The sequence below is a fragment of the Lolium perenne genome, chromosome 3 (assembly GCF_019359855.2).
Source record: "Lolium perenne isolate Kyuss_39 chromosome 3, Kyuss_2.0, whole genome shotgun sequence".
Taxonomy (NCBI): Eukaryota; Viridiplantae; Streptophyta; class Magnoliopsida; order Poales; family Poaceae; genus Lolium; species Lolium perenne.
In genome coordinates this window covers 272,586,890-272,611,276 of record NC_067246.2, presented here as the reverse complement: position 1 = coordinate 272,611,276, position 24,387 = coordinate 272,586,890, and the positions used below count along the sequence as shown (strand labels likewise).

At 44.9% G+C, this 24,387-nt stretch overlaps 4 protein-coding genes and 1 pseudogene across 5 annotated transcripts; 2 read left to right on the top strand and 3 right to left on the bottom strand.

Annotated features, from left to right (window-relative positions):
- Window positions 1-293: 293 nt before the first annotated feature.
- On the bottom strand, window positions 294-6,975 carry LOC127340041 (probable calcium-binding protein CML24; annotated as a pseudogene).
- A 2,485-nt stretch (window positions 6,976-9,460) lies between these two features.
- LOC127344529 (F-box protein At5g46170) lies at window positions 9,461-15,738 on the bottom strand. Of its 2 annotated transcripts, XR_007878050.2 has the most exons (3): window positions 14,171-15,738; window positions 10,641-13,011; window positions 9,461-9,828 (listed from the first exon to the last, which is right to left on the bottom strand). XR_007878050.2 is itself a non-coding variant. In XM_051370828.2 (2 exons), exon 1 carries the CDS (start codon window positions 15,368-15,370, stop codon window positions 14,198-14,200), a length of 1,173 nt encoding a protein of 390 aa, XP_051226788.1. In that variant the 5' UTR covers window positions 15,371-15,738; the 3' UTR covers window positions 9,461-9,828; window positions 14,171-14,197. The 2 variants fall into 2 exon arrangements, 1 of the variants encoding a protein (XP_051226788.1); XM_051370828.2 differs by lacking the exon at window positions 10,641-13,011.
- A 2,739-nt stretch (window positions 15,739-18,477) lies between these two features.
- Window positions 18,478-19,170, top strand: LOC127340042 (protein FAR1-RELATED SEQUENCE 5-like). Its single transcript, XM_051365823.2, has one exon. The coding sequence runs from the start codon at window positions 18,478-18,480 to the stop codon at window positions 19,168-19,170; it is 693 nt and encodes a 230-aa protein (XP_051221783.2).
- Window positions 19,171-20,289, top strand: LOC127340043 (protein FAR1-RELATED SEQUENCE 5-like). Its single transcript, XM_051365824.1, has one exon. It carries the CDS (start codon window positions 19,171-19,173, stop codon window positions 20,287-20,289), a length of 1,119 nt encoding a protein of 372 aa, XP_051221784.1.
- A 612-nt stretch (window positions 20,290-20,901) lies between these two features.
- On the bottom strand, window positions 20,902-23,158 carry LOC127338702 (uncharacterized). Its single transcript, XM_051364717.2, has 4 exons — window positions 21,878-23,158; window positions 21,661-21,753; window positions 21,295-21,557; window positions 20,902-21,181 (listed from the first exon to the last, which is right to left on the bottom strand). The coding sequence occupies exons 1-4, from the start codon at window positions 22,895-22,897 to the stop codon at window positions 21,013-21,015; spliced, it is 1,545 nt and encodes a 514-aa protein (XP_051220677.1). The 5' UTR covers window positions 22,898-23,158; the 3' UTR covers window positions 20,902-21,012.
- Window positions 23,159-24,387: the final 1,229 nt, after the last annotated feature.

The window sequence follows — 24,387 nt, the reverse complement described above, 5'->3', positions numbered from 1 at the left end:
CCCGGCTAGCAGCAGGATACATATGCATGAACTTGTTGTAGCCGCGCACATGCACATCAAGATGCATCTAACATGTGGTTCGATTGGCATGCAAGGGCGTTATACTTCTAATCATCCTTATCTTGGTCCTACACAAGCGTGTGCATACAAATCACTTTAAGATCATACACTATTATCTTTTTTTGCGAAGAAAGTTAATTTGCGGAGTGTATGGATGTATGCGTGGGATCCCATTAATTAACTGATTCCTACGCGAACAATGAATATGTTTCAAGCGCCCTAGATGGTGTTCCCTACATCATGCACTTGAACTCACCAAAGTCGACGTCGTCGCTGTCACAGTCGACGTTGCAGATCATATTGCACACGGTGGCATGGTTGCTGCCCTGGGATGGGAGAGTCCCAGTTTCTTGAGCACCTCTTGCAGCTCGGTGGTCGAAATGAACCTACCGCCATATGTCCATGTCGAACACAATTAATGTCCCCCTCATCTCCTCCTCATCCCATCGCCAGCGGCCTCCTTGCCATCCTCGGTCACGTCTTCCAGCGCATCGTCAAGGGCGTGGTGGAGGAATGCGGAGTCCTCGAACCGGAGACCTACCATGCCCTCGTGGACGGACACACCCATGGTGGTGGTCAGACCAGTGTGGCCCGCGATGAGACCAAGCGAGTTGAGCGCATGGGCCAGTTTGTCCATTGTGATCTCTTCATCGCTGTTGTTGTCAAACAGATCAAACACACGCTGGACTATGTTCATGCCGCAGTTGTAGATTTGGAGTGACAACATAGAGGCATCAGCACCAGCATCGCCACCGCATGTGGGGAGCGACAGGTTTATAGCCGCCGCGACGCTCTGCTCCGTGTGTTCGTATGCACGGTAGCTCTTTAAAAGTGTATGAGGAAACCATCTGTGATTGAGGTGATATATCTGTTGCCGAATACATGATTTTTTTTTTTGAATGAGGTGATATTTGTTAGGCAAAACAAGGAAATACTTGGCTTGATTGACGTGATACTTTTTTATGAAAAGAAGGAAATTTAGGTATATTAATCAATTTGCTGATGATAGCCTTCCAAATTTAGAAAAGATTTATTGGAAATATATCAGTAGCTTTCCTTTTACTCATGATTTCCCACGTTCAAATATAGGCAAAGATATCCCACGGTGGACGTGAATCATATGTTAAGTAGAGATGTTGAAGGGTCATGATTTCTTTAATGTTTTATTTATATCAAAGTGCACACCATCCCCAGCTCCAATATAATAGTAAAGATATAAACCATGCGCCATATAATTTTTGCAAAAGAGCAGCCAATGAACAAATGATTAACGGTTTCCGTAGAATCACAAAAATAACATTTTTGACATCCATTCCACTTCGGTTTAGCTAAGTTATCCTTAGTAAGAAGCACCTTGTTACTAAGGAACCACATAAATATCTTAAATTTTAAAGGGATCTTTAATTTCCAAAGATATGTACGAAGAAAAATAGTATGTCCATTCATGAAATCAAAATACATAGACTTGACTGAAAATAAACCCGAATCAGTAAGTTTCCATACAAACGTATCAGGTTCTGTTGACAAATTAATTGTCATCAGCCGCTGGCAGAGATGCATCCATTGCAACCATTTGTAGTCATTCAGACCTCTTCTAAAAGAAATATTCAAAGGCGCAGTAGCAATTACCGTCGATACGATAATATTTTTATGTTGAAGAATGTTATATAACACCCGATATTGCTGAGATAGAGGCAAGTCCCCCATCCAAACGTCCTCCCAGAACCTCACATTCGTCCCATTACCAACTTTGAAAAAACCCCAATTGAAAAATTCATGCTTGACATTCATGAGACCTTTCCAAAATGGTAAATCATTAGATTTAGCTTCAACGTGTGCCAGAGTTTATTTTCCTACCCCTTCAGATTCATAATATGTATCGTGATTCATGAAGTTCGTTTAAATTTAAATAAAATCTTCACATTTACTATGGGTCGTCGAAATACCTTTTCTTGCGGACCCTCCTCCTATCTCCTATTTCTTGTTAAGTCAGGCTCAACCAGGACCTGTTTCCAGAAATCTTCATATGCCCTCGATCACCTGCCAAGCAACCGCGGACACAACATTTGCAAGAGTGCGCATTGTAGGCATATAGCACACTTTGCTTTAAACTTCAAATATGCCGAGTGTTTCGCAAGTACCCGTGGATAATCATCTAGTCGTAGTGTCCAAAATTTGGAAAAAAAAAATCGTAGTGTCTAAAAACAATTCGGTCGGCACGGTATCTCTGTTTGCTGAGTTTTTTTGGCACACTCGGCAAACGAAATAATAACCCAATATATCTTCTGGACACTTAAAAAAACACTCGGCATACAGTGATGCCATGTGTCCCTGCTTGCCGCATCTGATGGAGCCTTGACAGTGGTGCAAGCTTTACCTGATTGTGCTGTTGAAAACACTCGGCAAATATGTATGCCGGTAATGTTAGCTGAGTGTCTTCCTTGTGAATTCAGAAAAGTAGTTTGTTCTCCGTATTGATGTATACCATCAATTTTCAGGGTTTTTTTTTTTAACAAGGGATCGGTCCCAAAGACCGTAATGTTTCGTTCTATATGGTAGCTGGAGGTACAACTTCCAAATAGGATCAAAAGAAAATGAGAAATTAGAAAAACGCCCTCACATTTTTTCCAAAGGATACACCATCACCGGAAACTCTGCCAGACTGCCACTTGCGATGGAGCGCAAGGGCGTCCTTCTTGGCATAGCATCCTGGGTTGAAGATATTTGTCTGCCGCCAATCAAGACAAACCACCATTGCCAACAATAAAGGTGGGAGTGGCCGCCCTTCAAAAATTATGGGCAGCAGCAGAAGCAATGTTCAGAATACAGCCAATGACTAGCACACAGTTGGGACACAAACATAGACCTAGATCTACATCTACGGACCCTAGTATGTACAACTTGATCGACGCCTTTCCTAAGCTACCTCGGGCCGGCGGCGTTGCAGAGGATGGCATCGTGATACGTCTCCAACGTATCGATAATTTCTTATGTTCCATGCTACTTTATTGATGATACCTACATGTTTTATACATACTTTATGTCATATTTATGCATTTTCCGGCACTAACCTATTAACGAGATGCCGAAGAGCTAGTTGATGTTTTCTGCTGTTTTTGGTTTCAGAAATCCTAGTAAGGAAATATTCTCGGAATTGGACGAAATCAACGCCCAGGATCTTATTTTTCCACGAAGCTTCCAGAACACCGGGGGAGATACGAAGTGGGGCGACGAGGCGACGACACACCAGGGCGGTGCGGCCCAGGCCCTGGCCGCGCCGGCCTGTGGTGTGGGCCCCTCGCGTCGCCCCTAAACCTACCTCTTCCGTCTACTTAAGCCTTCGTCGATAATAACTCCAGTACCGAGAGCCACGATACGGAAAACCTTCCAGAGACGCCGCCGCCGCCAATCCCATCTCGGGGGATTCAGGAGATCGCCTCCGGCACCCTGCCGGAGAGGGGAATCATCTCCCGGAGGACTCTTCACCGCCATGGTCGCCTCCGGAGTGATGAGTGAGTAGTCTACCCCTGGACTATGGGTCCATAGCAGTAGCTAGATGGTCGTCTTCTCCTAATTGTGCTATCATTGTTGGATCTTGTGAACTGCCTAACATGATCAAGATCATCTATCTGTAATGCTACATGTTGTGTTTGTTGCGATCCGATGAATAAATGAATGCTATGTTATGTTGATTATCAATATCATCTATGTGTTGTTTATGATCTTGCATGCTCTCCGTTACTAGTAGAGGCTCTGGCCAAGTTTTTGCTTGTAACTCCAAGAGGGAGTATTTATGCTCGATAGTGGATTCATGTCTCCATTAAATCTGGGGGAGTGACAGAAACCTCTAAGGTTGTGGATGTGCTGTTGCCACTAGGGATAAAACATCAATGCTATGTCTAAGGATATATTCGTTGATTACATTACGCACCATACTTAATGCAATTGTCTGTTGTTTACAACTTAATACTGGAAGGGGTTCGGATGATAACCTGAAGGTGGACTTTTTAGGCATAGATGCATGCTGGATAGCGGTCTATGTACTTTGTCGTAATGCCCAATTAAATCTCACAATACTCATCATAACATGTATGTGCATGGTCATGCCCTCTTTATTTGTCAATTGCCCAACTGTAATTTGTTCATCCAACATGCTTATTCTTATCGGAGAGACACCTCTAGTGAACTGTGGACCCCGGTCCATTCTTTTAATCGAATACAATCAACTGCAATACTCGTTCTACTGTTTTCTGCAAACAATCATCATCCACACTATACATCTAATCTTTTTTTACAGCAAGCCGGTGAGATTGACAACCTCACTGTTACGTTGGGACAAAGTACTTTGGTTGTGTTGTGCAGGTTCCACGTTGGCGCCGGAATCCCTGGTGTTGCGTCGCACTACACTCCGCCGCCATCAACCTTCAACGTGCTTCTTGGCTCCTACTGGTTCAATAAACCTTGGTTTCTTACTGAGGAAAAACTTGCCGCTGTACGCATCACACCTTCCTCTTGGGGTTCCCAACGGACGCGTGTTGTACGCGTATCACATCGGAACATCCTGGATATCTTGGGTGGACTCTGAAAAGAGCAAAGGGGCGGAGAGACAAGAGAGAGGAGAGTTAGGATGGTTATTTTCGCCTTTTTAGTTTATTTATTGTCCTCTCTTTTATTCTAATTTTCTCGAGCCCTCTCTTGCCCTTTATCTTCCATGGCGCACATTTCCCTCTATGTCTCTCTCTCTCCATCTCCTCCCCTTTCTCTTACCTCTCTTTGGTGCCATTTGTTTCTCTCTCTTGCTAGTCGTTCATTTCTTACCCCGTCGTTCCTTATATCTTCTCATCCCGCCCCTTTACCGCCCTCTATTAACAACTTGCCCTCTTTATGAGTGATCATATGCCTCTATTCTAATATGGTTATATAATATAATCTTAGGATAAAGAAGAAAAGTCAATTGATAATATAAAAAATTGCAATTCCTTCACAAACTGGATTATTTCCCAAAAAGAAGTCTCCCTAAGGATGCAAATCACTTCCATACATATGTTTCTTTTGTGCGAGGAGCCACAATTCACCGAGTGACACATCCTTGACACTCGAAAAATGCATGCATGTTCTTCGAGTTCCTAAAAAAAACATGGCCAATTTATATTTATCGAGAAAACGGTCCATGATTGCTAGTTGCCGAGTGTAGCACTTGGCAAGCCTTTGATGATTGCGTGTGAAGCATGCAAGGTGCACCGAATGTTATTGACACTCCGCAAACATGTTTGTTTCCTGTAGTGTACACGGTTTCCTTGCACAACTTGCTATATGGTGGCTTTCCTTTTTATTCTTCCCTTCCGCATGCGCAACCTTCTCACGATTCCTTGAGCTCTTGTTCCCCTTCCCCTACATTGCTACGACTCCCTGTATATCCGATTCGATTGCCTCACCCTCCCCGTTCCCTATGTTTCGTGGGACGGTGACGACCATCGTTGAGTACCAAGGACACTGCTTGTGGAGGAGGGGGTGAGGAGCACCCAACAGGCCAACACCAAGCCCCGGTCCGCCTGGCGGGGTGCAAGGTCAGAGCTGGTGAGACTGACCAGCATTGCCTGGCCAGAGTCGTAGTGCGTTGCATTGCTTGGAGTGGCATCCTATCAATCTAGGCCGGTGATATTTTTTGGTCCTTTGCTTGGACTGCCATCCATGTCCGTTGGAGTGATTCGACTGCCTCGCCCTCCCGTCCCTATGTTCTATGGATAATGACGACCATCGCTGAGTACCAAGGACACTGCTTGTGGGAGGGGTGGCACCCAACACCAAGCCCCAATCCGGCCATTGTGGCGTAGCCGCAAGGCGAGCACTCTAGCGGGGTGCGAGGTCAGAGCGGATGACACTGAACATTGTGAGGCCAGAGTCGGAGTGCGTTGCATTGCTTGGAGTAGCATCCTATCAATCTAGGTGATATTTTGTGGTCTTTTGTGGGGATTTCTAAAACTACTTTGTGGTTTTTTTGGAAGTTTGGATAAGAAAAATTGCGAGACATTTTTTGTTTTGTTTAAAAGGGTTTTCCAATCTTTGTATGTTATTAGGATTTGTAAATTTTATCAAAAACACCCTTAAAATTGTCAGGAATTCTACAAATTTCCTCTAAAATTCAAAATTCTAAAGGTTCTATAATTTCATTACGGAAGTTTTTCAGTAATTAATAATGGATAGCTTTCCACTTTAATCTCAATGAGAGTTGTTGGCGGAAAGTTAGCATTGTTTCGATGTAGGATGTTTGGATGGCCACGCTATGGTCGCCTATGACAAGGAACTGGGTATTGCACGTAAAATTGCCAATATTAGGCTGTAGATTAAGAGAAGCTAATAACGAAAACAACAACAAAATTACAATTATGGTATTTTTAGCATGATTTTCTCCAAACATTACAACTTGCTAGAAGAGATGTTTTAGATCTTGTTGATGATTATGGCCTTTGCCTCGCATCAACTTTATCAAAGAGAGGGCTGTACGCATTATTTTGACCGAGAGATCGAGAGTTTCAACCTCATTTCCTAAAGAGAAAGAAAAGGAAAAGATAGGCTAATATTCTTCACTATCTTTTGTTGAAAACGTGACGTTGGCAATACTATTCGTTTAATTATTTTTAAGTGCATGACAAGGATTGATGTGGCAAGATGGAGCTTTCGGAGGACTCCCCAGGACAATGAGACGGTGCATGCTGTTCGATGCTGGGAAGCGCGCCAAGTGGTGAGGGCTCTATCAGCCAGCCAGCGCGTCCTGCCCAGGATGAAGAGAGGTGGCGGACGTCCAGCAACGCCGAGCTTAACCGCTCCAGCTTCCCGGTGCGGCGGCGCGTCCGGTACGAGCAGGTTGCGCAGGAAGTCGGGGGTGACGCTGGGGCGCGCGGGATTGCCGCCCATGAGGCCACGCTACTGTTACTCGCTAGCTAGTCACTACTCGCGCACTACTCAGCGGTGAGGTCGATGACCTGACGATTTTCTTGGCGCTGAAATCATGAAACTCCTCATCGTCAAGCACGTTGATGGACTGCTGCGTCTCTACTACCGCCGACCGGCACGCGGCTACATTTGGTGCTTGCACCGCTGCAATGGTGTTGATGACGATTGCTTCGGTGTCCTCCGCTTTAGAGCATCTCTGCTAGTTACTAAAAAGAGGCCGGAACCAAAAAATAATTCCGGCCAGTTTACGGATTCAGACTGAAATAGGCCCGGAACATGATCCGATTCGCGACCTGGCCGTAAACAGAGTTCGGGGGCTCGAGAAACTCGACGGCCGCCCCGTATTAAAACGGGCCATGGAGGGGAGTTCGGTTTCCAAGCTATACTACCCTCCGCCGCTACCACTCGCTCCGCCGCCACCAGCCTCCTCTTCGGCGAGCAATCGAGCGCGCAGAAGTTTTGCTTCGCCCCTGCTCTGTGATGCCATGGCCTCGCGTGATGGCTCTACACGGGGCGGCGCGGGATTAGGCGGTGGGGACTCGCCGCCGCAGCCCCCTGTGTTCCGCACGGAGGAGGAACGCCGGAAGTTCAAGCGATCGGAGGGCGCGCGCAAGCGCAGCGCTCGCCGGTGGACGAACTGGGGGCTCACGCTCCTAGAGAAGCTCGCCAAGTATGGAAGCAACGGCGGAGAAGACTCCTCGTTCGGGGGTTCAACCCGCTCACCGCTCGTCGAGGAGGAGCTCCTCCCCGCACGGAAGACTACGTGCACGACTCCGACGAGGAGGATGCCGTCGTCGCGCAGATGGAGGCGATCTCTGCGGCGGAGGCCCGCGCTCGCTTTCGCTGGGAGGAGGCCGACACCATCCACCAAGTGCGGGAGTACGAGACGACGCGTCGGGAGGCGCGCGTCGCCGCGTCAATCGAGCTTGACTCAGAGTAGCAGAGCTCTTCACCGTATGCCGCGTTGACGCCATCCTCTGTCTCGATGCTCGAGCTCCGCCACAACCGTCAGCGCCATGCGAAACTAGCTAATTTTAGGTTTTCAGCAATGATTATGTAACTTTTGATGCTCAATCGGAGCATCAAACTACCATCTATATACATGATCATCGACGAATTTTACTGCGACATTTGAATTGCGTTTTTTAGTTCGTGTTTACGGGTTCTGTTCTGCGCCAGCTGCAAAATCATCCTCCCCACGTTTTTGGAGGACTGAATCTGGATTTTTCGGTTCCGAAGTTTTTGGTTACTGTTAGAGATGCTCTTAGCTCGGTTCTAAAAAGTTGGAGCTGCTCTAACTTTTAGTATGAATAGGCGGAGTTGGTTCCGCGGAATAAAAAAATGTAGTGCCGCTGTAGTTTACGTACCATTGCCACTAAATAAGTGACAGAAACGTTACATCCCACCGGTTAGCAAGCTCCTGGTGGCAGCGGCAAGCTCAATGTCCAGACTCTTCTCCAATTTAACTTCACCGCAACGTAATTCAACGTTGGTCGCCACTGAATCGAGGCCGCCGGCAAAGAAACCGACGTACCTTCCACCGGTTAGCAAGCTCCTGGTGGCAGCGGTAAGCTCCAAGCAACGGCAACAAGGTACAACTCGATTTGCGCGGCGGTGAGAACAGATTGGACAAACTCAACTCCATCGAAAGGTGTGTTGATTCATTCGATGGCAGCCTCAATTCGGTGGCGGCCGACGTGAATCACGATGCGGTGAATTCAAACTGGAAAAGCGTTTAGGCCTTAGGAAATGTGCCTGGGAAAGGAGGGAGGAGAGAGGTGAGACGTGCGTAATGTTTCAGTCATTTATCGGGTGCAGTGGGACGTCTTCAGTCATTTATCGGGTGCAGTGGGACGTCAATAAACAGCCGTCCAGTGTTTTCCTGTACCGCGGAACTAACTCGTTGTATTCGTACAAAAAAAACTAGAGCAGCTCCAACCTTTCAGGACAGCGGAGCTGAGGGGAGGACGTCGGAGCACACCTCCGTGTTGATTGTGTCGAAGCATTACTTAAAACATGTAAATCCAGGTTGCAATCCGTGAATTCTCAAACCTCTTCCACTCTGAAATGAACAGTGTTTGTCGTCATTGCGTCCTGAACTTGGACGGTGTCCGTGGGCCAGCATGAGGGGAAAATATATAAATATTGTACTATCAAAAATCGAGATCTAGCACGTTAAAAAAGTCACGATCTAGCGCTCTCTCCTCCTCACGCGTTTCTCCTCCCCGTCCCTGGCTCCCCTACCTCGCACAGCTGCAACAGCGCTAGGGTTAGTACCTTACCTCTCGCGCCTTCCACCCCTCCACCACTGCTCGATTTGCCAGCCATTTGAACGACAGACCTCTTCCGCCGTCGCAGCTGGCTTCAACGCCTTATCAGGTAGGCATGATTGGTATACACATAAGGTTCAACCGTTCAAGTCAGATGCAACCACGTAGCTCAGAAGTTCCAGGAAATGAGAGCATGTTTAGTCTATAATTCAAAAATGTAACCAGTCTAAAGTCCGAGACACATAAAGGCCCAACCATTCAAAACACGTACGACAGCATAGCCCAAACGTGTCTAGAAATGATAAAATGTTTAGCCTACAGTTCAGTATATAGAGCTAGCAGAATAACAGGGGCAGAAACATGAAAAAATGATTCCCTGAAATATAATATGGATGGGTGAGCCATAGAGAAGAACCACAACCTCACGTATGGAACATATCATGGTTTCACTTCAAGGTGCTTCTGCTGTAGATATAACATTCCATTCCACTTCGCTATACATGGTGTGTATACTTCGCATATGTGTGAGGCGCATCCTGTCATCCTGTAGATAAAGGTGAAAATGAGTTCAGAGAAACATTTCAACAGATCAACCATAAATTCCGAAAAGTTGCACGACAGCACAATAGGTTTCGTTTTGCCTGTACCAAATGTTATATCGTAGACATTTTATAATCTGATAAATAGACATAAACACAAAATGTAATGGAAAACAGTGTAAAAAATTGAAAATGTACAATGGTATGGTTCAGGAAATAATTAAGACTTGGCCTCGAAGTAACAAAATAACATATCACATAAACAAAGAGTTACATACAAGAAATTTGATTGGAGAAAAGCATTGTTGATCACATCTCAAGAAGTCAAATCTTCATCTTTTAGTGCACAAGAAGTGGTAAGAAAATGCAACATTGTTTGAAATGCTTTCTTCCATCCATGAAGCATTCAATGACCAAAATGCATCCTTTGAGTTTAAACTGTAAATCTTATTAAAAACATCTAGAGAATTATATTCTCTTCAGAGTCTGGCATCAATCAAACAAAAGCTTTCTCCATTTTGATTACTAGGAAAAACAATTCTGCGTGCTGAATCAAACATAAATTTGTCAACTGTTCTCCATTCGAGTCAATAGTCATTACGGACACAGTCAAACAGGGAGACACTTATTGTAGGTTTCTAAACTGGTAACACATATGCCACCACTAAGCTTGGTCAAAATGCGGCTTGCCACAAAATGTGGCTAACAAAAAGTTAGCAATACATGAGGAAAAACGTGGAAAAGTAGAGTCTGTGACACATAAAGCCATATTATTAACTGCAGCAAACCATAATTGCAGTGCAAATAAAATAGATACCTAGAAATCTCTGGTGCGCTTCATCAGGTTAACAAGTGGCAAATAGTCCCCGTAGTCTTTGACAAGATAACGAGACTGAGCGCATTATTTCTGACCCATACAATTAGAACATGCCGTGTATTAGGAAGGAGAGACTAGGAGGATGGCGATCAGGTCTTTTATCGTGTTAGACTAGGTAGTATCATTCACTCATTTCTGCTATACAAAACTGGCTGGGCAAAGAAACTATAACCAAGGGCATGGTTTTTTAGTTGGAGCCTCATTTTTTATTTGTTTATTCATCCATTTTACAAGAGAATTGGTCCCACATTAAAGTAAAAGTGCATTTGTTTATTTGTGTCAGGTCCCACATATGAGTAAGGGTGCATTCATTCATTTATCACTTTTGTAGGGGTTGATGGTGCCACAAGTAAGTAATAGTGAAGGGAGAGGGAGAGGAGTGCACTCAGCAACAACTACAATCTTTGCAAGTACAAAAAAAATTGCTAAGAGCATGGATTTTCAGTTCGAGCCTCATTTTCTGTTTGTTTATTCATCCATTTTACATGAGTGTTGGTCCCACATGTAAGTCAAAGTGCATTTGTTTGTTTGTGTCAGGTACTCAGGTCCCACATGCAAGTAAGGGAGCGTTTTGTTTATTCGTGGCTTTTACAAGGTTGTGTGTGGCCCCACAAGTGAGTTAAAAAGAGAGAAGGAGAGGAGTGAACGCACCACCAGCTCCTATCTTTACAAGTAAGAAAGAAAAGATATGCTGGTTGGAACAGGAAGGAACTAAAAAAGTCACATAAAAATAGCTGGAGTGGAGAGCACTTGAGCAATTCTGAACTTTGAAAAGAGCCCATACTAAGCCAAAAGGGGAACACAATGTGCCAGCTCAGTGCTAGTCTAGAAAAGCCAACAGCATGACAGTAGAAGTGACTAACCTAAATAAGTAAATACTTTCTGTTTACTAATATAACCTAGATACATAGAAAATCTTGAGCTATAAGCCATAGCCATAAGGCTGATCGCCAACAAAATTCAAAGTTTTGTTCACCATAAAGCAATCTATGTTTCGCAATAGTTATGGTTTGGCCAAATAGTCTTTATTAATCTTGTAGAATTGGGGTCTAGGTCTCTTATAAGATTCTGAATCGTGAAGAACTGAAACCTTGGTTTCGTTCTGTGTAACACTTAGGGCATATAGGATATTAGCAAGGTTATAAATTGTGGCTTCGCTGCAAGGTCCGAGCAAAAGCTACGGTAGATATTGCAGAAGCAATTTGCAATAGCATTTTAGCATTAAATATGATGTAAGATATAAATGTAAAATCCCACAATAATATTTTAAGAAACCATAGTAATATAGATTTACTGATACATTTCCATTGCACCAATTTATCAATTCTGGAAAGTCTGAATTAATCAAAGTAGCATTGCAACCAATAAGAGAACCATCCATTACATCAAGATTTTGGACTTTCTGATTTTTTTTCAATAGATTTGCTCATATGCTTATATGCATAGTCATTATGCTCTTAGTTTATAGCTACAGTTGAAAATGAACTGTTGTTTTTGCTAATTTCTAGTTACCTTTTTTTAAGAACACCATGACATTTATTAAGTCGTCATAGAACCATTACAATCAGCTCTAAGGCTGTTTCGAAGGAAAACTGGGCTCGCCTCCGTCCATTCCTCTGACAGATTGTGCAGGCAGGCATACCGTGCACATTCATGTGCAGAGTTATTTGCGGAGCGACGAGCAAAAGAAAAGGAAAACACTTGGAAATCTAAACTTAACTCACTAACTTCATGAAGAATTGAAGAAATCACAGGACGGTTCCTTATCCTTTCTTCCCAATGGCGAACTAGCTCCGAGCAGTCAGTTTCAACCATGACTTGACTGAAATTATGAGCCCGAGCAAACAGTACAGCATCACAAAACGCCAGTGCCTCTGATGCAAGTGGATCAACGATGCCTGAGTAAGCTTTACACCATGCACCCCTGAAACCACCTGTTGCATCCCTTGCGACACCCCCAGAACCAGCAATATTTTCATGAGCATTTATTGCACCATCGATATTCAGTTTTATCACATTTGTACTTGGCCCATGCCAGGTACACTCAGGCCTCACGGTCCTTTGGCCATCATTCTTAGGTGGTAACTCCAGCTCCAGCAGAGTATCCTGCACTACCTTGATTGCCACGCTTGGATCAAAGCCCTTTTCACCGTGTGTCCATTTGTTTCTGGATGACCAGATGGACCACATAATTGTGATCACTTTGGCTCGCTCCTCTTGCGACCACCATGACTCACACAAAACATCTGCAGCCCAAGTCTCCGGGTGCAGCTTTGGTAATTTGATATTCAGAACGTCCCTCGCCGCTGTCCTGAACAAGCAAGCATGAGGGCATTCAGCTAGTGCGTGTAGGAGAGTTTCTGAATCAGACTTGCATACCGAGCAGGTGCTATTATCTCTGACATGCCTCTGGGTGAGGGTTGAGTAGTCCGGCACAATGCCTCGCACAGCCCGCCACCAAAATACACGCACCAGCTATAACTGCTTTCGCACTAAGGCAAATAGCGCTGCTATTTGGTACTATGGCGGTTTTAGCTAGAACAGTGGTACAAGGTGCCATAGCTTAGCTTTCAGACTCTAGAAAAGCTATACGAGAGCTATAGTGTGTCATGCATGGCAAGCAATACAGCCGTATCTAAACCTTCCTATCTTAGGATTAGTTAGCTTTATTTATTTCCAAGTAATGGCCGTTGTCAGAATCAGGAGTCCTAGTTGGTTTACATTTCTATCTCTAATTGGCTGGCTCTTATACAAAGGCAGGCAGTACTCGTGTAATAGGTATCAAAGAAATAAACAGAGAAAAGGGGAGCCTACATTGTTCCATTGGCCAGAGACTGTTCACCTTGGAGACCTGATGCGGTTATGAGTACTGCCGGGCTTGGACGGTAATCGGTCATCTGGATTTTCATGGGCCGCCGAGGGCGCACCGGACACCGCACGACGTGTGGTGCTCTTCCGACCACTTCACCCTACCTCCAGCTGAACCGATTCCAGGGTTGGCAGGTTTTCCTCCAGAGCCGATCTATCACTAGGGCATCACGGCGCCCAAAACTGAACCCCCTCACCCCAGACCTCTAATGACCAGGCCCTCCGTAATCTGGGTCGTGAGATAGATAACAATAGCTAGCTATTTGAAGCCTTGGATATTAGTATTACTAAGAGCATCATGAATGATGCGAAACTGTCTGATGTTAGATTCACTAACTCAGTGCAAAGCCTTAAGAACTGGGGCCCATGCCGCCCATCAAAACAAGTTCTGAAATTAAATATAATGATTAAAAACATACGCAAATCTAGGCTTGACTATCAGTTTGAAAATGAATTTGGCAATAAATAAATAAAATAGTTATCCAGATTAGAAAACTGTTAATTGCTTCCACATACTGCATTGCTATTGGATATCACCATATATGTACTATGTATACTTTGACAGTTATTGTGTGCAAGAATCATACAAAGCGATAAATTACCTGCTAGAAGGTCAAACTGGGTGAAGGTCAGAAGGAGTTCATCTCAAGGCTGTATGTCCTGCGCTTGAAAAGCGCCTTGGCGGCGGTCCGATATGGCTCCTCAAAGGCATCCGAGATCCAGGGCGCACCGGCCGGACCAGCGGCCTCAGCGCCTCCCCCCTCCTTGAGCACGTCGTCACTAGGTCTAATGGCCACCAGCGTGGCACCCTTGAGCAGCACTCCCCCGGGAAGCTCGATGTGCGGGGCGTACCAGAGGCGCATGATGAGCGAGGGCATGAGCGTGCGGTGCGAGGTCCCGGACACCGAGAGGGGCCGCGCGCGCAGCTCCTGCAGCTGCGCCCTGTCCATGGTGAGCACGCCCTGGCCGTCGGCGTCCGTGAGGTTGAGGCTGTCGAGCGTGCCGTGGTCCGTGATGATGGGCTGCAGCAGGTAGTGCCGCGCCGAGGCGGCGATGAGCGAGCTGATCGTCCAGACGACGCGGAGCTTGAGGCCCCCGTTCGTGTGCAGGGATTCGGGGATGTTAGACAGCTCTTCGGGCTCTCTGTCCGTGGCGGTGGGGGAGGAGGTTGGTTGTGGTGGGTTGGGGGAGACGGAGGAGGCGCCGAGGATGACGCAGCTGCGGAGGGTGGAGCCGAAGTCGGCCTTCCAGCGGAGGAGCACGCCGTCGTCGACGCCGAGCTCGCCGGCGGGCAGCTCGATGCGGAGGCGGCGGAGGTCCTTGAAGGAGCGGAGGACTTCGGCGGGGGAGTGGTGGGATATGTCCCCGGCGGGGGGAGGAGCGGGGGCGGTGGGAGGCGGGGCGAGGGAGCGGCGCGAGACGAGCGCCAGGGTCGGGGAGAGGATCTGGCCGAGCGCCTGGATGGGCCGGACGATGCCGCCGAGCAGGAAGCGCGCGATGTGGGCCAGCGCGCCCCGCCCCCGCGCGGGGGCTGGCGGCGGGGAGGAGGAGGCGGAGGAGGGCGGCGGGTCGTCGGGTATGACGCAGTCGACGCGGACGAGGACGGAGTCGACGAGCGGGACGAGCGCGTGGAAGCGGCGCGAGACGAGCGCGCAGCGGCCCAGCGCCTTGACGTCGCCGATGCGGTTGAAGACGTCGAGGAGCACGGCGTCCGGCAGCCGGTCGAAGTGGTCCTCGTCCTCTCCGGCCGCGGCCGCGCCGGCGTCCGCACGCGGCCAGCCCTCGCGTGGTTCTTCTTCCATCGCCCCCGCAGCCAAAGCAAGAGAGATAGGGCAGCGCAGATCGGGATCCGTCGGCGTCGGCGCGGGGAGGGGCGGAGGGCGAGGCGAGAGTGAGTCAGTGGCGAGTTGGGGGATTTGTGTTTGGAAGCGGGCGAGTAGTCGGCACGCACGCCGCACGGGCACGGGCACGGCACGGCGGCTGCGCGTGAGGTTGAGGTTGAGGTTGGCCCTTGGGTGGTGGGTACGGGCGACGTGTCACGCCCAAGCGCTGATCGCGGAGGTGATGCCGTGGCCGTGGTGGGGATCGAGATCAAGGCCACCCCACCCCACCGTCGCCGTGGTGACTTTGTGCCGCAGGCGCGTTGAGGGGGAGGAAGAAGGATACGGGACGGCGGTGCTCGGGCTCTTGTTCCACCGGGACGATGCCCGGAGCTAGCTAGTGGCTGAGCACGTCGCGCTCCGACCAAGACTCCGACGGTGACCCGGTGGTAGTTGACCTGGCACCGCCCGCGTCGGTGTGTGGCGGTGGCGTGCAAGGAACAAACGCGCAACTGACACACACCCACGGAACGTTCCTAGATCCCTCCCGAGCCGTCCGATCCCGACACCGACGGATCGGATCGAGCCTACTGTACTTGCATCTGCCATGTCTATTCTCAGGTGTTCACAGCGATCCACGGGAACGGGATCTCCCATACCTAGCGCTGATTAAATAAAGGAAGGAACTGACAGATGCGCTGCGCTACTCGTGGCCTCGTGTGAGCTAGCCTGCAGCGGGCACGCCAAGAATCTGGCCGCCCAAACTGACGCCACCAAATCGGCTCCGGGTAACTTTTCAGAATTTTTATACATTTCAAAATATGTTTTTTAAGCGTAAATTATACTTTTTACCCCTTGTTTTGTTATTTGTGAGAATAATTACCCCATTTAGCAAAACTTGTGCCAATTCTTACTCCATTTAAACTTTTACACAGTTAATTCTGCTCGCCATTGTCATCTCACGTGGTATTTTTTCTTAGACATATTTTATGCGGTTTTGCTATGTCTCAGTCAACTGAGATTTTCTTAAGTCTAAATCAATTACAAAAATGTGCTTTGAGTTGCACTTTTTTGTTAAAAAAGTGCAATTGCACTTTTCTGACAGAAATGTGCAACTGAACCGAGTTGCACTTTTCTTTAAGGACGTTTCTAAACGGTGCCCTAGCACCGGATAGGCTACCACGGTGCCCCCCTGTCCGGACGGAATCTTTCCGAAAATAGAAAGTGGGCCCCCCCATTCGCTTTCCCCTGTCCCCAGCATTAAATGCACCGCAACAGACAAAACAGACCGGATCAACGACCGGTCAATAAAGAACAGCGATCACGTGACATAAACTCCCATCCTCCTTCGTCCCAGAACCAACCCTACATCGTCTTCCTCCTCCATCCGCCGGGAGCCAAGAACTCCATGGTTGTACAGCAGAGGTCAAAAACATGACAAAAAACAACAGAAAAATACATTTGTAGATCAGGAGGGAGAAGCCTGTACAGCACAACACCAGGCTTAACACCATCTTCTACCTCTGGAAGCTCTTCTACCTGCAGGTACCAGTTCTTCCAAAACTAACATCTAAAACTAGTAGCTTTTCTGCAGGTACCAGTTCTTCCAAAACTAACATCCAAAACTAGTAGCTTTTCTGCAGGTACCAGTTCTTCCAAAACTAACATCCAAAACTAGTAGCTTTTCTGCAGGTACCAGTTCTTCCAAAACTAACATCCAAAACTAGTAGCTTTTCTACATCCGAATCTGACATCCAAAAGCAGTAGCTCTTCCAAAACTAACATCCAAAACTAGTAGCTTTTCTACTTGTTGTTACTGGGTAACATGCAAACATGTAGTTTTTCCAGATCTAGAATTGAAATCACTGTTTTTCCGTACATTCAGCAGTATATTTTCTACTTTTAATAACTGATGTTTGCAGTAGAAAGTATCACATAAACTACATGTTGCAGAAAAATGAACAATTGAACCACTACAGATTCGAAATCCAAATTCTTTTTGTACTTGTTCTTACTGGGTAACATGCAAACCAGAAGGGTTCCAAGATTTGACTTGAAATAGCTGATGTTTGCAGTAGCATGTATAATATAAAGCAGAGGTTGTAGAAAAATGAACAATTGAAGGACTATGTCAAACTGTGAGCAAGTTTTCCTACATTCTAGCACTGGAAAATCATATGGCAGTACATTACCTAGTAAGATCAGTATAATCAATTCCAAATAGCATGTAAAAAAATAGCTTTGTCATGCTTTCATGCAAAACTGAATAGAGTGGATCACCAGATGCAAGTTTTCACCAGATGCATTAGTACTTTATCATGCTCAGTCAACTGCAGGTCCATCAGCAATGATGATCCATGCATGTAATTTTCAGGACATTGTAAAGAAAACAATGCACAAAATTACTACGCATGTAAGAACTAGTGATATAGAATGTCATGATGATGGAGCACTGCCTTCTCGCAGTAGCATCTAAGTAAGGCAAACTACGTTCTGTACTAGGTAGAGAATATACAGCAGCCACATGATCTTTACAGCTTCAAGCTTCAGATGCAGCATCAGAAGCATGTTTCACCTTGGTTCTAACACTTGTGCTTTAGCTTCTTGCATATAACCTGTAAGAACATCAAGTAGGAAGATTATGTTAGAATGCATGCAGTTTTGTAAGGTTCAGCTATTCAAATTTTATTTCTTGAATAAGTACATATTAAATTTGACACTATGTTCAGCAGTTTACATGCCCCTCCCTGTTTTTTTATTTTACAAGTGTGTTTCTTCCTTACATATATGGATGATCGTCGTGGACTTGATCTGAATGAAGTAGCAATTGAGGCTTTGAGTGATTCAGAAAATTTGGAAAAGGGTGGTTTATCTGGCAGTAATGCAAGGATGACAAGCAGCGGTGATGTAAGAAAAGAAGCAGATGGTAGTAAGCATGCAAGCGGTAGCAACACAAATGTATCTGCTGATACGAAGGCATAATCGGACAAACACTGTCGAGTGATGACTCAGAAGGTGGTGATGATGATGACGAAGAAGTCCAGTCAACACCATGCAGTCAAACTAACATCCAGACACCTTACCCAGGCATGATGTTTGAATCATGGGACGAGGCGAAGTTGCACTACAACAGATATGCTCATCAAGTTGGTTTTTCTATCAAGTGTAGTACATCGAAGAACTCGACCATTGATGGACAGAAGGACAAGCAGCTTTTTGTTTGCAACAAGAGTGGGAAAAATGAGGATATAAATCAACTAGATGTACCTCCAGTTAGGCAAAGGAACCGGAGCATCACTAAGAAAACAGAATGCAAGGCTCGTATGAGAGTAAGAAGGAAAGGGAAGAAGTGGCATGTAACATACTTCATTGAGGAGCACAATCACAAATTAATAAAGAAATTCTCGTTGAAGAAGTACTTAAGGTCTCATAAAGGAATTCCTAAGGAGGAAAAGGATTTTGTAAGACTATTGCATAAGGTCAGTCTCTCAGCAGGAAGGATCATGCGGATTATGGCAGAAGTATATGGAGGTCTGGCCAATGTTTCGTACGACAGTAAAGATGTGAGCAACTTAATGTCTAACATAGATAACGAGCACTCACATAAAGACATGTCGCTGCTGTTAGCTCACTTTGCGAGGATTAAGAAGGATGATCCTGATTTCTACTTCAACTTACATACTGATCATGCAGACAAGGTTGACCGCATATTCTGGGTGGATGGAGCTGCTATAGCTGCATACAAAAACTATAGCGACTGCTTGTCATTTGACACTACCTAGATGACCAATATGTATGGCATGCCCTTTGCCCCATTCGTTGGTATTAACCGATATGGTCAAACTATACAACTAGGCTGCGGTTTCCTTCGGAACGAGAATGTTGAGAGTTTTGTATGGCTTTTTGAGGAGTTTCTTGAAGCTATGGGTGGCGTCCAACCGCAGAACATCATAATTGATCAAGATGCAGCCATGCGAACTGCTATTCTGGAAACATTTCCTGATTGTTGTCACAGGAACTGTAGGTGGCACATTATGCAGAATGCGCAACCTGTACTTGGTAATTTCATGTCTAAGCATGAGGATCTAAGGAATGAATTGAATGAAATTATTGACTACAGCATGTCAGTTGAGGAATTTGAAGGTAGGTGGGCAGATATGATAGCCAAACACAATGTTGCGGACAACACGCATTTGAGTGACCTTTATCGTATCAGACGTACATTTGTCCCTGCCTACTTTATAGACCGGTTCTTCCCGTTCCTACAGACTACTGCTCGCAGTGAGGGTTTCAATGCTGTTTTGAAAAGGTACATTGACCCGCACAATAGCCTGCACAATTTCTTTGAACAGTACTTGAAGTTGCAGGAAAAAATTGATGTATCAGAGGACTCTGTTGAGTTTAAGGATGAAGATAAAACTGTTAGGGTCTGGGGAGATTTCCCTCTGGAAGAGCAAGCTTTGAATGTTTATACACGACCCATATACTTACGTTTCCGTGCTGAGATTCGGAAAGTGACATCCTACAATGTACAACAGCTTGATGCAGAAAAATTTGATGTTGTTCCAATTAAGCCTCCAGTATTTGGTTATGGGCGGAAAAGATACAGGGTTGACGCTAACTTTGCGACAGAAACTTACAGTTGTGAGTGCTGCAAGTTTAGTAGGGACGGGCTGCTGTGCTGCCATATAATGAGAGTTATGGTACAATTGGGTGTAATTGAATACATTCCAGAGAAATACATTCTAAACAGATGGAGAGTACCCCAGGAAACAATCGTGGTGGAAAAGATGGATTTGCCTCAAGTGCAGTGTTTGTGGTTCTATTCATCACACTGCAGCTACATGTCCCTCAAAGCTTACCCCAGGGCCAGAGCAAAAGGAAATAGACTTTTTCCGTGACATGGTGTAGATGTTGCGAACATAAAATGGCTACCACACTTTGCGTGCATGAAGCTAAAACTGTAGTTCCTGTTGGCTCGTTCCAAATATTTGTGTAAGTTGGTTGCTGGTTCGAAATTTTTGTGTCAGTTGGTTGTAATTTTTGTGATGACAAAATTGGTGAAGTTTTGTTCTGAAGTGGTGAAGAGACTAGCAGATGTAATAATTAAGTTCCTATGGTTCTAAGTTGCATGGTCAGACTTATTATTTTGTGTGTCCAAAAATTAAATCTGAAGCGGGTTCTTAGTTCGTGTTTGCAACTAAGTTGATTTTGGAACAGTATGGACCAAACATACTGATGTTGCTTTCATGTGTCTAATTGAAGAAACTAACCAACGCCGAAATTAAGTTCCTATCGACTTGTTTTTCATATTATGTGAGTTTTCAAAGCTGTTGAGGACATCATGTGCATAAAACTACTTGCACAAACGTATTTAGGTTGAAAATAAAACACACATGCCATTGAGAAAAAAAGAGAAGGATTTAGAACCTTTGCATGTAAATATTAGATAGAAAATGTAGCACAACACATAGAGCTTCTGAAAAATTCAAATGATACAGCCTTTTTTCACTTAATATGATAAAACAAAACTTTTAGAGATTGTATTCATGTCCGCCACAACAGATAAGATACAAAAAGATAGCATTGTAGCATTCTGTAAAAAAACAGAATGTACCTTTGTATCAATTTGGAAAGAGCAGTTCATCCCAGTTGATGAGGTTTCTTTCAGTAGCCATCCATCTCTTGAGGTAAAGCTTCCTTAGTGCGGGCATGTCGTAGGGTGAGAATGGTAGTAACCTCCTTCCATCCCAAGATTCGATGAACTTCAAGACGAAGTAGCCGCAATCGTAACTTGGAACAAGCAAAACAAAAAGTTCATCAAAGCTTTTTCCCAAAATGCAAAAGAATTGAAATGACAATGGAACTGGTATATGGAATGACAGAAGTCAAGAGTTTGTACTAACGTTGTCTTCTGCATTGGAGTTGGTATATGAACAGTCATGTATTTGGAGATGTCAATCTTTGAGGCGCTATAGTTAGCTTGCCAGAAGTGTTTGATGCTTCCAATGATATTTCTAGCATCTTGCATAAGTAACTTGTCTCCCTCCTTCCTCATTGAGTCCATTACTTCGAACCTCCCAGCCTTCAAATTTAGCACGATTAAGTAATAGTGTCCACTCATAATTTTGAGATCAGGAGTGAGATTTTGGAGGACAGAGAACAATATCTGCAAAAGGGGATGATGAAGAGAAAATATAGGTGTCACAAAAGCTACTGGGTGTAAAAAAAGCATCAAAGGAAAAAGTAATTAAATGAAATTACAAACTAACCATATCTTTGTGGTCTAGCCGGTATGTAGGCGTGCATTCAAATGCTTTCTGCACCTCCTTATCTAAGTGGCATGATGGTTCCCTTAGTTTGGTCTGCACAAATGATGTGAATGAAGAAAGTCTGTTAGGAAAATGGGGAAAGGAAGAAGAAAATCGAAAGTAGATCAGAATATAATGAGAAAGGTACATCAAGCAAAGATATAAAGATTGTACTTACAACAAGCCTTAGTGGCATCAGAAATTTTTTCTGCTTGGCCATCTCCTCAGACATACTAAGTAAACCTATCTCGAAGGTTGAGTTGCTTATCCAACCATCTGGCTTGATTGAATCTGCCAAGTCGCGGAGATAGATGAAGAAGGTACCATAGTCAATAATTTTTTCTTTGTTCAACAGGTGCTTGGTTCTGCCACCATATGAGCACACTTTGATGTACAACTCAGCATCTGACCTAGTGACAGTAGGTTTTTTGCAGAAATTCTCATATGGCGATTTCTGTTTAGGCCCCAGTTTTACAACTCTCCTAGCTTGAGGTACTGGTGTTACACTATTTTGGTTCCTCGGCGACAACACTACCTTCTGCAACTCCTTTACTTGTACTGTCGATGGCGTAATGGGCATATCGATGGTCGCATATATTTTGTCCAGAGAGTCACCACTATCGTTGCTTGAAATGATTACTGGTTCTTCCATTGTAGCACCTTCATCAACCTTTTTCCCAGCCTCCTTCAGATCGAAGCCAAGATCGAAAGAAGGACAATCTTCCTTGAGCTCTTTAAACTTCCTCTGCTGTTCAGTTTGTGTTACAACTTTTGCAGTACCGAATTCAAGGTCAAGTTTCCTGTTAATGTCAATGCTAATGACCATCTCTGCTGACCCAGCAGCAGGATTACTTCTGACATTCACTGGTGTGGCTTCTTGCAAGATCACATTGCCATGGTTTGGAATAGTTTCAGCAGAAGGAACTGTGCCAGATGTAACAACTGTTGTAGCAGCAGGTGTATTTTGAGGCGTTTCATGACCATCTAGAACCAAATTCCTGTTCAGGTCGATGCTACATGCAAGATCAACAGAGTTAACTCCATTATGTCCACCAATAGATGATGACGGCCTTCCCCTCGAAGCTACAACTTTCTGCCTTGTCACATTTTCAGGAGTAGAAGACCTCGTGACTCTTCTAGGGCTGGGAGAATTTTTTATCTCCAAATCTACAGCAATATTTGACTTCAGTGGGGACATGGATCTTGTAACTGGTCTCCTAGCAGTAGGAGATGAATCAGCAGAATTCCCATGTACATATTTTCCCTTTGTCTGCAAATGTAACTTTCTTTTTTGATTTTCCTAAAACCATGGTGGGTACTGATGCAGCCCCATCAGGCACTTTGATTGAACTCTTGCTTCCTCCATTAGCTTGATCCACTGGAGTTGCTTCTGCACTAGATTGTGAACCAGAGCCATATAGTTGTAGATGCTTCAAAACATCAGCTGTGGCGCATACAAAACCTGGTGCATCACTCTGTGTAACTGCAGCACCATCTATGGATGAAGGAGGTAGTACTACAGGTTCAGGAATTGCTTCTGTGTTTACTGTGCTAGATTCAGCATTGGCAGTCAAATCACTGATATGTGAATCCATAGTCACATCTTGTTCATCCTCTTCCTCTAATGACTTGTCTACAACATCTTCGTTAGCGCCATCCTCGTCAAACTTCACTTCATTGTTGGGCATGCTTGTGTCCTTGATGGACTTCTTGTTGTCTCTGGCTCCACCCATTCCTTTGTGTGCAAGTTTTCTTTTCTTTGATTTTGTCTCAGGTAGATGATCTGGTGCATCATTCTTATCTGGTTTGACCGCTGCTGCATCATTCTTATCTGGTTTGACCGCTGCACTAATTTCTTCTTCATCTTTCTCATGGACTACTCTCTCATCAACAGACTGTGGAAAATGTGCTGCTCTCCTCCGTTTCGGCTTGTTTTTTGGCTGCCCTGTTTCATGTGCAACATTTGTCCTTGTACTTTCCTTGCCTTGATTGTTTCCTACAGATCTAATGAACTCAGAAAGTCCAGCCTCAAAACTGTTGCACATGTTAGTGATTTCTGATCTGTAGTTTCTCATTTGCTGTTACATGGAAAAAATGAAAAAAGTACATGTAAGACTAGGTTGGTACAATGGCAGAAGGGGCAATTTATCAATGCTCTAGAATTGTAAAAATATACACAAGAAGCTGTAGACAAAAGAAAAATTACCTCTTCATCTGGATTGCCTGGTGCATGTCGTCGGATGAAGATATCCAACACATTCTGATCTCCCGAGAAAAGAAACGGCTTGTTCCTGAAGCAAGCCTTTAGCTGAAAAAAGATACATGTTTCAGGAAAATTAGAATGAAAAGGTAGCAAGAGCAAGTCAAGGAAAAAAAAAGTTCAGAAAAAATAGATGTTGAATCAATAAGTTACCGGTAATTTCCCAAATAAACCATCACTCTTAGTATCTTGATCAATAGCAGCCTTAATCATCATATTTGTCCATACAGAAATACGAGGTTCAACATCTGGCACATCTATTCCATCTGTTTCCAAAGCATCGACATATAGAACCTACAAATACAAATAGAAAAAACAGTGAAAAAATACATTAGCCGCTGCCTCGTGAACTAAATCAGAAAATAAAATGTGTGCAGAAATACATAGAGTTGTAAGAAACAATAGATAACTGACCATGAGGTAAGGCA